The sequence below is a fragment of the Oncorhynchus tshawytscha genome, linkage group LG02 (assembly GCF_018296145.1).
Source record: "Oncorhynchus tshawytscha isolate Ot180627B linkage group LG02, Otsh_v2.0, whole genome shotgun sequence".
Taxonomy (NCBI): Eukaryota; Metazoa; Chordata; class Actinopteri; order Salmoniformes; family Salmonidae; genus Oncorhynchus; species Oncorhynchus tshawytscha.
In genome coordinates this window covers 2,414,793-2,428,754 of record NC_056430.1, presented here as the reverse complement: position 1 = coordinate 2,428,754, position 13,962 = coordinate 2,414,793, and the positions used below count along the sequence as shown (strand labels likewise).

General features: G+C 53.8%; 1 protein-coding gene across 2 annotated transcripts in view; it reads right to left on the bottom strand.

The window, feature by feature from the left end:
* LOC112237494 (lysine-specific demethylase phf2-like) overlaps positions 1–13,485 on the bottom strand; it is a 146,684-nt gene extending 133,199 nt beyond the window's left edge. The window contains exon 1 of one of the 2 annotated variants that reach the window (XM_042329567.1): positions 13,017–13,485. In XM_042329567.1, the coding sequence (XP_042185501.1) occupies positions 13,017–13,114 (98 nt within the window). In that variant the 5' untranslated portion in view covers positions 13,115–13,485. The remainder of the gene's footprint in view (positions 1–13,016) is intronic. The other variant, XM_042329572.1, reaches the window with a different exon arrangement.
* Between the last annotated feature and the right edge of the window lie 477 nt (positions 13,486–13,962).

Sequence of the window (13,962 nt, the reverse complement as noted above, 5' to 3'; positions counted from 1 at the left end):
CCCACAAGACATGCCACCAGAGGTCTGTTTAAACTACTAACACACAGCTCAGACACCCATGTATACCCCACAAGACATGCCACCAGAGGTCTGTTTAAACTACTAACACACAGCTCAGACACCCATGCATACCCCACAAGACATGCCACCAGAGGTCTGTTTAAACTACTAACACACAGCTCAGACACCCATGTATACCCCACAAGACATGCCACCAGAGGTCTGTTTAAACTACTAACACACAGCTCAGACACCCATGCATACCCCACAAGACATGCCACCAGAGGTCTCTTCACAGTCCCAAGTCCAGAACAGACTATGGGAGGCGCACAGTTCTACATAGAACCATGACTACATGGAAGTCTATTCTACATCAGGCAACTGATGCAAACAGTCAAATTAGATGTAGAAAACAGATAAAAATACACCTTATGGAAGAGCGGGGACTTTGAAGAGACACACAACGGTACAGACACACGCATACGCACACAAGCGCTAGCACGCACTCTCCACTCACGTACACAAGGTACGCTATGAAATAACACATATGGAATCATGTAGTAACCAAACAAGTTGTAAACAAATCTAATTATATTATAGATTTGAGATTGTTCAAATTAGCCACCCTTTGCCTTGACACTCTTGGCATTCTAAAATAAAGAAAGAAAATCCCTAGGTGTGTTCAAACTTTTGACTGGTACTGTACATTGTAATATTGTTGAATGGTGATTTTTATACATTTTGTATTGTAGATATGTAGTGGTGTAATAATGTTATATGACGTACTGTTTAGAGGTCGACCGATTAAATCTGAATGGCCGATTAATTAGGGCCGATTTCAAGTTTTCATAACAATTGGAAATCGCTATTTTTGGACACCAATGTTTTTTTGTGTTTTTTTTACAACTTTATTCAACGAGGCAAGTCAGTTAAGACTTAAGTTCTTATTTTCAATGACGGCCTAGGAACGGTGGGTTAACTGCCTTGTTCAGGGGCAGAACGACAGAGTTTTACCTTGTCAGCTCGGGGATTCAATCTTGCAACCTTACTGATAACTAGTCCAACGATCTAACCACCTGATTACATTGCACTCCACAAGGAGAATGCCTGTTACGTGAATGCAGTAAGAAGCCAAGGTAAGTTGCTAGCTAGCTTTAAACTTATCTTATAAAAAACAATCAATCATAATCACTAGTTAACTACACATGGTTGATGATATTACTAGTTTATCTAGCGTGTCCTGCGTTGCATATAATCGATGCGGTGCGTATCGTTGCGCCAATGTGTACCGAAATCATGAACAACAATGCCTTTCTTAAAATCAATACACAGAAGTATATATTTTTAAACCTGCATATTTAGCTAAAAGTAATTAGCAGGCAATAAGTGAAATTGTGTCACTTCTCTTGCGTTCATTGCACGCAGAGTCAGGGTATATGCAACAGTTTGGGCTGCCTGGCTCATTGCAAACTAATTTGCCTGAATTTTATGTAATTATGACGTAACATTGAAGGCTGCTATGTAACAAGAATATTTAGACTAATGGATGCCAACCGTTAGATAAAATACCGAACGGTTCCGTATTTCACTGAAATAATAAACGTTTTGTTCCACTTCCCCTGAACAAAGCAGAACCCACCGTTCCTAGGCCGTCATTGAAAATCGGTGTCCAACAATAACGTTTTCCGATTGTTATGAAAACTTGAAATTGGCCCTAATTAATCGGCCATTCCGATTAATCGGTCGACTTCTACTTTAGACCGCTGCGCCACTCGGGAGTCAGAGTTTTTACACTGCTGCTATTCGCTGTTTCTTATCGATGCATAGTCACTTTACCCCTATTTAGATGTACAAACTACCTCGACTACCCCCACCAGCACACTGACTCAGTACCGGTACCCCCTGTATATACCCATATAACTCCCCTATAACTCTATTTCTCAAACTGCATTGTTATTTTATTGTGTTAATTTTATTTAATCTTTTACTTCAGTTTATTTAGTAAATATTTTCTTAACTCTATTTCTTGAACTGCATTGTTGGTTGAGGGCACGTATTCGGCGCATGTGACAAATAAAATTAGATTTAACAGCAGCGGAGAGGGAGAGGGACAGCTGTGGATAGGGACAGCATGGGGAGAGGGAGAGGGACAGCTGTGGATAGGGACAGCATGGGGAGAGGGAGAGGGACAGCTGTGGATAGGGACAGCATGGGGAGAGGGAGAGGGACAGCTGTGGATAGGGACAGCATGGGGAGAGGGAGAGGGACAGCTGTGGATAGGGACAGCATGGGGAGAGGGACAGCTGTGGATAGGTACAGCATGGAGAGAGGGAGAGGGACAGCTGAGGATAGGGACAGCATGGGGAGAGGGCCAGCAGGGGAGAGGGAGAGGGACAGCTGTGGATAGGGACAGCATGGGGAGAGGGAGAGGGACAGCATGGGGAGAGGGAGAGGGACAGCTGTGGATATGGACAGCATGGGGAGAGGGGAGAGGGACAGCTGTGGATAGGGACAGCATGGGGAGAGAGGGACAGCTGTGGATAGGGACAGCATGGGGAGAGGGAGAGGGACAGCTGTGGATAGGGACAGCATGGGGAGAGGGACAGCAGGGAGTGGGAGAGGGACAGCAAGTGGAGAGGGAGAGGGACAGCTGTGGATAGGGACAGCATGGGGAGAGGGACAGCATAGGGGAGAGGGAGAGGGACAGCTGTGAATAGGGACAGCATGGGGAGAGGGAGAGGGACAGCTGTGGATAGGGACAGCATGGGGAGAGGGAGAGGGACAGCTGTGGATAGGGACAGCATGGGGAGAGGGACAGCTGTGGATAGGTACAGCATGGGGGAGAGGGAGAGGGACAGCTGTGGATAGGGACAGCATGGGGAGAGGGCCAGCAGGGGAGAGGGAGAGGGACAGCTGTGGATAGGGACAGCATGGGGAGAGGGAGAGGGACAGCATGGGGAAAGGGAGAGGGACAGCTGTGGATAGGGACAGCATGGGGAGAGGGAGAGGGACAGCTGTGGATAGGGACAGCATGGGGAGAGGGACAGCTGTGGATAGGGACAGCATGGGGGAGGGAGAGGGACAACTGTGGATAGGGACAGCATGGCGAGAGGGACAGCAGGGAGTGGGAGAGGGACAGCAGGTGGAGAGGGACAGCATGGGGCGAGGGAGAGGGACAGCAGGGTGAGAGGGACAGCTGTGGATAGGGACAGCATGGGGAGAGGAGAGGGACAGCTGTGGATAGGGACAGCATGGGGAGAGGGACAGCAGGGGAGTGGGAGAGGGACAGCAAGTGGAGAGGGAGAGGGACAGCTGTGGATAGGGACAGCATGGGGAGAGGGACAGCATAGGGAGAGGGAGAGGGACAGCTGTGAATAGGGACAGCATGGGGAGAGGGAGAGGGACAGCTGTGGATAGGGACAGCATGGGGAGAGGGAGAGGGACAGCTGTGGATAGGGACAGCATGGGGAGAGGGACAGCTGTGGATAGGTACAGCATGGGGAGAGGGAGAGGGACAGCTGTGGATAGGGACAGCATGGGGAGAGGGCCAGCAGGGGAGAGGGAGAGGGACAGCTGTGGATAGGGACAGCATGGGGAGAGGGAGAGGGACAGCATGGGGAAAGGGAGAGGGACAGCTGTGGATAGGGACAGCATGGGGAGAGGGAGAAGGACAGCTGTGGATAGGGACAGCATGGGGAGAGGGACAGCTGTGGATAGGGACAGCATGGGGAGAGGGAGAGGGACAACTGTGGATAGGGACAGCATGGCGAGAGGGACAGCAGGGAGTGGGAGAGGGACAGCAGGTGGAGAGGGACAGCATGGGGCGAGGGAGAGGGACAGCAGGGTGAGAGGGACAGCTGTGGATAGGGACAGCATGGGGAGGAGAGGAGAGGGACAGCTGTGGATAGGGACAGCATGGGGAGAGGGAGAGGGACAGCTGTGGTTAGGGACAGCATGGGGAGAGGGAGCGGGACAGCTGTGGATAGGGACAGCATGAGGGAGAGGGACAGCAGGGGAGTGGGAGAGGGACAGCAGGGGGAGAGGGACAGCATGGGGTGAGGGAGAGGGACAGCAGGGGGAGAGGGACAGCTGTGGATAGGGACAGCAGGGGGAGAGGGGGAGGGACAGCTGTGGATAGGGACAGCAAGGGGAGAGGGACAGCTGTGGATAGGGACAGCAGGGGGAGAGGGACAGCTGTGGATAGGGACCGCATGGGGAGAGGGACAGCAGGGGAGAGGGACAGCAGGGGAGAGGGACAGCATGGGGAGAGGGACAGCATGGGGAGAGCGGAAGCAGGGGAGAGGGACAGCTGTGGATAGGAACAGCAGGGGAGAGGGACAGCAGGGGGGAGAGGGACAGCATGGGGAGAGGGACAGCATGGGGAGAGGGACAGCAGGTGGAGAGGGACAGCAGGTGGAGAGGGACAGCTGTGGATAGGGACAGCATGGGGAGAGGGACAGCTGTGGATAGGGACAGCATGGGGGAGAGGGACAGCTGGGAGGACAGCATGGGGGGGAAGTGGGAGAGGGACAGCAGGTGGAGAGGGACAGCATGGGGCGATGGGGGAGAGGGACAGCAGGGTGAGAGGGACAGCTGTGGATAGGGACAGCATGGGGAGGGGAGAGGGACAGCATGGGGAGAGGGAGAGGGACAGCTGTGGATAGGGACAGCATGGGGAGAGGGAGAGGGACAGCTGTGGATAGGGACAGCAGGGGGGAGAGCGAGAGGGACAGCTGTGGATAGGGACAGCATGGGGAGAGGGACAGCTGTGGATAGGGACAGCATGGGGAGAGGGAGAGGGACAGCTGTGGATAGGGACAGCATGGGGAGAGGGACAGCAGGGGAGTGGGAGAGGGACAGCAGGGGAGAGGGACAGCATGGGGCGAGGGAGAGGGTCAGCAGGGGGAGAGGGACAGCTGTGGATAGGGACAGCAGGGGGAGAGGGAGAGGGACATCTGTGGATAGGGACAGCAGGGGGAGAGCGAGAGGGACAGATGTGGATAGGGACAGCTGTGGATAGGGACCGCATGGGGAGAGGGACAGCAGGGGACAGGGACAGCAAGGGAGAGAGGGACAGCAGGAGAAGAGGGACAGCAGGGGGAGAGGGACAGCATGGGAAGAGGGACAGCAAGGGAGGGACAGCAGGGGGAGAGGGACAGCATGGGAAGAGGGTCAACAGGGGAGAGGGACAACAGGGGAGAGGGAAAGCAGGGGAGAGGGAAAGCAGGGGGAGAGGGACAGCTGTGGATAGGGACAGCAGGGGAGAGGGACAGCAGGGGGAGAGGGACAGCTGTGGATAGGGACAGCATGGGGAGAGGGAGAGGGACAGCTGTGGATAGGGACAGCATGGGGAGAGGGACAGCAGGGGAGTGGGAAAGGGACAGCAGGTGGAGAGGGACAGCATGGGGCGAGGGAGAGGGACAGCAGCGGGAGAGGGACAGCTATGGATAGGGACAGCATGGGGAGAGGGAGAGGGACAGCATGGGGAGAGGGCGAGGACAGCTGTGGATAGGGACAGCATGGGGAGAGGGAGAGGGACAGATGTGGATAGGGACAGCATGGGGAGAGGGAGAGGGACAGCTGTGGATAGGGACAGCATGGGGACAGGGAGAGGGACAGCTGTGGATAGGGACAGCATGGGGAGAGGGACAGCAGGAGAGTGGGAGAGGGACAGCAGGGGGGAGAGGGACAGCATGGGGGCGAGGGACAGCTGTGGATAGGGACAGCAGGGGAGATGGAGAGGGACAGCTGTGGATAGGGACAGCTGTGGAGGGGAGAGGGACAGCTGTGGATAGGGACAGCATGGGGAGAGGGACAGCAGGGGAGAGGGACAGCATGGGGATAGGGACAGCAGGGGAGAGGGACAGCAGGGGAGAGGGACAGCTGTGGATAGGAACAGCAGGGGAGAGGGACAGTAGGGGAGAGGGACAGCAGGGGGAGAGGGACAGCAGAGGAGAGGGACAGCAGGGGGAGAGGGACAGCAGGGGAGAGGGACAGCAGAGGGAGAGGGACAGCAGGGGGAGAAGGACAGCAGGGGAAGAGGGACAGCAGGGGGGGAGAGGGACAGCTGTGGATAGGGACAGCAGGGGGAGAGGGAGAGGGCCAGCAGGGGAGAGGGCCAGCAGGGGAGAGGGACAGCAGGGGAGAGGGACAGCAGGGGGAGAGGGACAGCTGTGGATAGGGAAAGCATGGGGAGAGGGAGAGTGACAGCTGTGGATAGGGACAGCATGGGGAGAGGGAGAGGGACAGCTGTGGATAGGGACAGCAGGGGGGAGAGGGCCAGCAGGGGAGAGGAACAGCAGGGCAGAGGGACAGCTGTGGATAGGAACAGCAGGATATAGGGACAGCTTTGGGAGAGGGACAGCAGAGGAGAGGGACAGCAGATGGAGAGGGACAGCTTTGGATAGGGACAGCAGGGGAGAGGGACAGCAGGGAGAGGGACAACATGGGGAGAGGGACAGCAGGGGGAGAGGGACAGCAGGGGAGAGGGACAGCAAGGGAGAGGGACAGCTGTGGATAGGGACAGCAGGGGGAGAGGGACAGCTGTGGATAGGAACAGCAGGGGAGAGGGACAGCAGGGGAGAGGGACAGCAGGGGAGAGGGCAAGCAGGGGAGAGGGACAGCAGGTGAGAGGGACAACAGGGGAGAGGGACAGCTGTGGATAGGGACAGCAGGGGATATGGACAGGGCAGGGGAGAGGGACAGCAGGGGAGAGGGACAGCAGGGGAGAGGGCAAGCAGGGGAGAGGGAGAGGGACAGCTGTGGATAGGGACAGCATGGGGAGAGGGAGAGGGACAGCTGTGGATAGGGACAGCAGGGGAGAGGGCCAGCAGGGGAGAGGAACAGCAGGGCAGAGGGACAGCTGTGGATAGGAACAGCAGGATATAGGGACAGCTTTGGGAGAGGGACAGCAGAGGAGAGGGACAGCAGATGGAGAGGGACAGCTTTGGATAGGGACAGCAGGGGAGAGGGACAGCAGGGGAGAGGGACAACATGGGGAGAGGGACAGCAGGGGGAGAGGGACAGCAGGGGAGAGGGACAGCAAGGGGAGAGGGACAGCTGTGGATAGGGACAGCAGGGGGAGAGGGACAGCTGTGGATAGGAACAGCAGGGGAGAGGGACAGCAGGGGGAGAGGGACAGCAGGGGAGAGGGCAAGCAGGGGAGAGGGACAGCAGGTGAGAGGACAACAGGGGGAGAGGGACAGCTGTGGATAGGGACAGCAGGGGATGTGGACAGCAGGGGAGAGGGACAGCAGGGGAGAGGGACAGCAGGGGAGAGGGCAAGCAGGGGAGAGGGAGAGGGACAGCTGTGGATAGGGACAGCATGGGGAGAGGGTAAGAGGGACAGCTGTGGAGAGGGACAGCAGGGGAGAGGGACAGCAGGGGAGAGGGACAGCAGGGGAGAGGGCAAGCAGGGGAGAGGGCAAGCAGGGGAGAGGGACAGCGGGGAGAGGGTCAGCAGCGGAGAGGGACAGCAGGGGAGAGGGCAAGCAGCGGAGAGGGACAACAGGGGAGAGGAACAACAGGGGAGAGGGCAAGCAGGGGAGAGGGACAACAGGGGAGAGGAACAGCTGTGAATAGGGACAGCATGTGGAGAGGGAGAGGGACAGCTGTGGATAGGGACAGCATGGGGAGAGGAACAGCAGGGGAGCGGGAGAGGGACAGCAGGTGAGAGGGACAGCAAGGGAGAGGCACAGAATGGGGAGAGGGACAGCATGGGGAGAGGGACAGCTATGGATAGGGACAGAGGGGGAGAGGGACAGCAGGGGAGAGGGACAGCAAGGGAGAGGGACAGCTGTGGATAGGGACAGCAGGGGAGAGGGACAGCTGTGGATAGGAACAGCAGGGGAGAGGGACAGCAGGGGAGAGGGACAGCAGGGGGGGAGAGGGCAAGCAGGGGAGAGGGACAGCAGGGGAGAGGGACAGCTGTGGATAGGGACAGCAGGGGAGAGGGACAGCAGGGGAGAGGGCAAGCAGGGGAGAGGGAGAGGGACAGCTGTGGATAGGGACAGCATGGGGGAGGGACAGCTGTGGAGAGGGACAGCAGGGGAGAGGGACAGCAGGGGAGGAGGGCAAGCAGGGGAGAGGGACAACAGGGAGAGGCCCAGCTGTGGATAGGGACAGCATGGGGAGAGGGACAGCTGTGGATAGGGACAGCATGGGGAGAGGGACAGCAGGGGAGAGGGACAGCAAGGAGAGGAACAGAATGGGGAGAGGGACAGCATGGGGAGAGGGACAGCTGTCGATAAGGAGAGCAGGGAGAGGGACAGCTATGGATAGGGACAGAAGGGGAGAGGGACAGCAGGGGAGAGGGACAGCAGGGGAGAGGGACAGCATGGGGAGAGGGACAGCAGGGGAGAGGGACAGCATGGGGAGAGGAACAGAATGGGGAGAGGGACAGCTGTGGATAGGGAGAGCAGGGGAGAGGGACAGCTGTAGATAGGGACAGAAGGGGATAGGGACAGCATGGGAAGAGGGACAGCAGGGGAGAGGGACAGCAGGGAGAGGGAAAGCATGGTGTGAGGGACAGCAGGGGGAGAGGGACAGCAGGGGAGAGGGACAGCAGGGGAGAGGGAGAGGGACAGCTGTGAACAGGACAGCTTGGGAAGAGGGACAGCAGGGGAGAGGGACAGCATGGGATAGGGACAGTAGGGGAGAGGGACAGCATGGGGAGAGGGACAGCAGGGGGGGAGAGGGACAGCTGTGGATAGGGACAGCAGGGGAGAGGGACAGCTGTGGAAAGGGACAAATCAGTAGGGGGAGAGGGACAGCAGGGAGAGGGACAGCTGTGGATAGCAACAGCAGGAGATAGGGACAGCAGGGGAGAGGGGCAGCATGGGGAGAGGGACAGCAGGGGAGAGGGACAGCAAGGGGAGAGGGACAGCATGGGGAGAGGGACAGCAAGGGAGAGGGACAGCATGGGGAGAGGGACAGCATGGGGAGAGGGACAGCAGGGGAGAGGGACAGCAGGGGAGAGGGACAGCTGTGGATAGGGACAGCATGGGAAGAGGGACAGCAGGGGAGAGGGACAGCATGGTGAGAGGGACAGCAGGGGAGAGGGACAGCAGGGGAGAGGGACAGCATGGTGAGAGGGACAGCAGGTGAGAGGGACAGCAGGGGAGAGGGAAAGCATGGTGAGAGGCACAGCAGGGGGAGAGGGACAGCAGTGGAGAGGGGCGGCAGGGGAGAGGGACAGCATGGGAAGAGGGACACCATTGGAAGAGGGACACCATGGGAAGAGGGACAGCAGGGGAGAGGGACAGCATGGTGAGAGGGACAGCAGGGGAGAGGGAAAGCATGGTGTGAGGCACAGCAGGGGAGAGCGACAGCAGTGGAGAGGGACAGCAGGGGAGAGGGACAGCATGGGAAGAGGGACACCATTGGAAGAGGGACACCATGGGAAGAGGGAAAGCAGGGGAGAGGGACAGCATGGTGAGAGGCACAGCAGAGGGGGGAGGGACAGCAGGGGAGAGGGACAGCAGGGGAGAGGGACAGCTGTGGATAGGGACAGCATGGGAAGAGGGACAGCATGGGAGAGGGACAGCATGGTGAGAGGGTCAGCAGGGGGAGAGGGCCAGCTGGGGAGAGGGACAGCATGGTGAGAGGGACAGCAGGGGAGAGGGACAGCTGTGGATAGGGAAAGTATGGGAGAGGGACAGGCAGGTACACTATAAATACAGTTATAAGTATGCATCCTACCAGGCAGGTACACTATATATACAGTTATAAGTATGCATCCTACCAGGCAGGTACACTATATATACAGTTATAAGTATGCATCCTACCAGGCTGGTACACTATATATACAGCTATAAGTATGCACCCTACCAGGCTGGTACACTATATATACAAAAGTATGTGGACAACCCTTCAAATTAGTGGATTTGGCTATTTCAGCGATATCAGTTGCTGACAGGTGTATAAAATTGAGCACACCGCCATGCAATCTCCATAGACAAACATTGGCAGTAGAATGGCCTTACTGAAGAGCTCAGGGACTTTCAACATGCACCGTCATATGATGCCACCTTTCCAACAAGTCAGTTCGTCAGATTTAGAGCCTCCCCGTCAACTGTAAGTGCTGTCATTGTGAAGTGAAAACGACTAGGAGCAACAACGGCTCAGCCGCAAAGTGGTAGGCCCAACAAGCTCACAGAACGAGACCGCCGAGTGCCGTAGCACGTAAAAATGGTCTGTCCTCAGTTGCAGCAGTCACTACCAAACTGCCTCTGGAAGCAACGTCAGCACAATAACTGTATGTCGGGAGCTTCATGAAATGGGTTTTTCAAGGCCGAGCAGCCGCACACAAGCCTAAGATCACCATGCGCAATGCCAAGCGTCGGCTGGAGTGATGAATTACGCTTCACCATCTGGCAGTCCAAAAAATGAATCTGGGTTTGGCAGATGCCAGGAGAACACTACCTGCCTGAATGCATAGTGCAAACTGTAAAGTTTGGTGGAGGAATAATTGTCTGGAGCTGTTTTTCATGGTTCAAGCCCCTTAGTTCCAGTGAAGGGAAATCTTAACGCTACAGCATACAATGACATTCTAGACGATTCTGTGCTTCCAACTTTGTGGCAACAGTTTGGGGAAGGCCCTTTCCTGTTTCAGCATGACAATGCCCCTCTGCACAAAGCGAGGTCCATACAGAAATGGACTGACCTGCACAGAGCCCTGACCTCAACCCCATCGAACACCTTTGGGATGAATTTGAAAGCCGACTGCGTGACAGGCCTAATCACCCAACATCAGTGCCTGACCTCACTAATGCTCATGGCTGAATGGAAGCAAGTCCCTGCAGCAATATTCCAACATCTAGTGGAAAGCCTTCCCAGAAGAGTGGAGGCTGTTATAGCAGCAATGTTCCAACATCTAATGGAAAGCCTTCCCAGAAGAGTGGAGGCTGTTTTAGCAGCAATGGGGGGACCAACTCCATATTAAAGCCTTCCCAGAAGAGTGGAGGCTGTTATAGCAGCAAAAGGGGACCAACTCCATATTAAAGCCTTCCTAGAAGAGTGGAGGCTGTTATAGCAGCAAAGGGGAGGGGGACCAACTCCATATTAAAGCCTTCCTAGAAGACTGGAGGCTGTTTTAGCAGCAATGGGGGACCAACTCCATATTAAAGCCTTCCCAGAAGAGTGGAGGCTGTTATAGCAGCAAAAGGGGACCAACTCCATATTAAAGCCTTCCTAGAAGAGTGGAGGCTGTTATAGCAGCAAAGGGAGGGGGACCAACTCCATATTAAAGCCTTCCTAGAAGACTGGAGGCTGTTATAGCAGCAAAGGGGGACCAACTCCATATTAAAGCCTTCCCAGAAGAGTGGAGGCTGTTATAGCAGCAAAGGGGGACCAACTCCATATTAAAGCCTTCCCAGAAGAGTGGAGGCTGTTATAGCAGCAAAGGGAGACCAACTCCATATTAAAGCCTTCCTAGAAGACTGGAGGCTGTTATAGCAGCAAAGGGGGACCAACTCCATATTAAAGCCTTCCTAGAAGACTGGAGGCTGTTATAGCAGCAAAGGGGGACCAACTCCATATTAAAGCCTTCCTAGAAGACTGGAGGCTGTTATAGCAGCAAAGGGGGACCAACTCCATATTAACGCCTTTCTAGAAGAGTGGAGGCTGTTATAGCAGCAAAGGGGGACCAACTCCAGATTAATGACTTCCTAGAAGAGTGGAGGTTGTTATAGCAGCAAAGGGGGACCAACTCCATATTAATGGCCATGATTTTGTAATGAGAAGTTCGACCAGGAGCTGGCCATGTACTGTATGTCGGCTTGATGCATAGTTTTCTAATACAGTAATAAAGTAGTGTAATGGCAAACCCCTAGAATGAAGCGGGGATAATGGAGACCGTTTGGGTTATTAGGCTCCTGGATTCAGCAGTGTCAACCCAGGGACAATTTCAAATGAGCCATCATCAGGCTACGACAGACAGACTCCATAAACACAACGTCAAAGCCAAGATTACTGCTAGACCTTAATTACTTTGGATATTTCTCGTATCGGACAGGTTTCGTGATATTCACACGAATAATAACGCATCGCTCAACTGACATGGATGATTGGAGATAAGATGTGTTACCCGCGTTCAGCCGATGAGACATTGTAGCAGGCAGCGTAGTACTGAATGACACATTGTAGTCTTGCACCAAAGGGTTAATGTTAACGCGCGTAAATATCATCTTCTGATTTGAAAACGCCTGTTGGCAATAAGTGATCGAAAAAGAAAGTGATCGATCAGTGACGGATGATTGTCCTGCATTGGGCAATTAAACGTACAAAGGACATCGTAAAAACATTTAAAATAAAGCAAAAGACGTGGCAGACTTCCATTATTATCGGCGGGCTAAACTGATGAACGTGGCTTGCTGATACACTTGAGAAAATAGAATTGGTTTCAAATACTTGGTGTGAAAATCTTCAAGCATTTCGATCGTTTTACAGAGAAAATGTAGACAGCAACCCCGCACTGCAACGTCTATCAATGGGCAGTTATTCAAAGTGCCTGGCTGGAGGGCAGCGGGCTATTGTCAGCTACGACTCCTCTTTTCTCAGGGCTTTTATAACGTCGACAAACAATAAAACAATAGACATAAAACACCATAGTACTGCCCGGTTTAACGGCGGGACAAGCTAAACATGATGTAGATTGAAATGTGTAGCCTCGTTTACTGTCCGATCGAGACACCCACTGTTCTGCTCTGTCCTACAATGTTACTGTAGCCACCCACATGAGATAGAGCTGGAAACACACTCTGAAAATACTACGAAATCATACAAACACTCCTTCATATTTAGATGACTATATTGTTCACTAAATGTTTTGGTGCTATTCACAAAAATGTCACAACCGACTCATCTATTTTTAACTCCGCCTTCTTCAAGCGGCCTCGCGCTTCTGGCAATTCAGATGTCGACAAAGAATGTGCAACATACTGTCAAATGGTCAAATGATCCTACAAAACACAACGTGGACGGACAAAAAAACATCCACAATATATTCAAGCAATTACCTTCCGTGAAACCAGTCCTTGCATGCGTCACATTCGATCATAAACTGGGTAACGTCGTACGGTAATCTGCAGATGCAATATACTGGTACAGTCGCCATGTTAGATCATTGACAACAACGTCGGATAGGAGGGAGAGAGACGGGGCAGCAGCAACTCTACTGCAACAAAATGCAATATGAAGATCTTCCACAAGCCGATGCTAGCCAGTTCCGCTGGACATTAAATTACATCCACAAGTCCATCATCCACTGATCTTGCATTAAGTTGGTTAACGTCCTGATTTAGCACAGAGGTCGATAATGTTCCTGAAGTGCATCATTGTTTTCCTGCCCCCTGGTGCCTGTAGTATCCAGCCACTCATAAACCAACATAAAATGTATCCTCGTTGCATTGTAATATCTGTTACGTCAGCGTTCGTCCTCGATGGCTCGCATCAGATGAATGAATGTCATTAACGGAGCAGCCGTTTCAGCGGGCATCCCGGGACCTTCCAAACCGACAAGCTCGAGCTTTGGTTTGTCGGTAGAAATCGAGCAACCGGAATCGAACAATTTACCGATTCTTTACCTGATCAAATACAGATCGTTTCCGTATCACCGCGAGACATGATGATGGACATGAAATGCCAACAGTTCTGATTACAATCCTCCTATAACCCACATGTGTCTTTTATCATATCAATCTGTTTGATTTATTAATAACATAGGAATTAATAAATATGAATATCACATCTACTCTTGATTTCGGACTAAAGAAGAGCAGGAGCTGTCTTTTTCCAAGTCGGTCCATTAAACTATGTTCCCCGAAATTCACAAATGACATTATGCTATAGAGATCTCCTGATTATTTACTCTTAATTAAGGGTTTATACACATTTTCATGACTATTGTTATAGCCTAAAACTAAGCATTATTGACACTGTAACGCTGCTGTGTCTGATCCCATG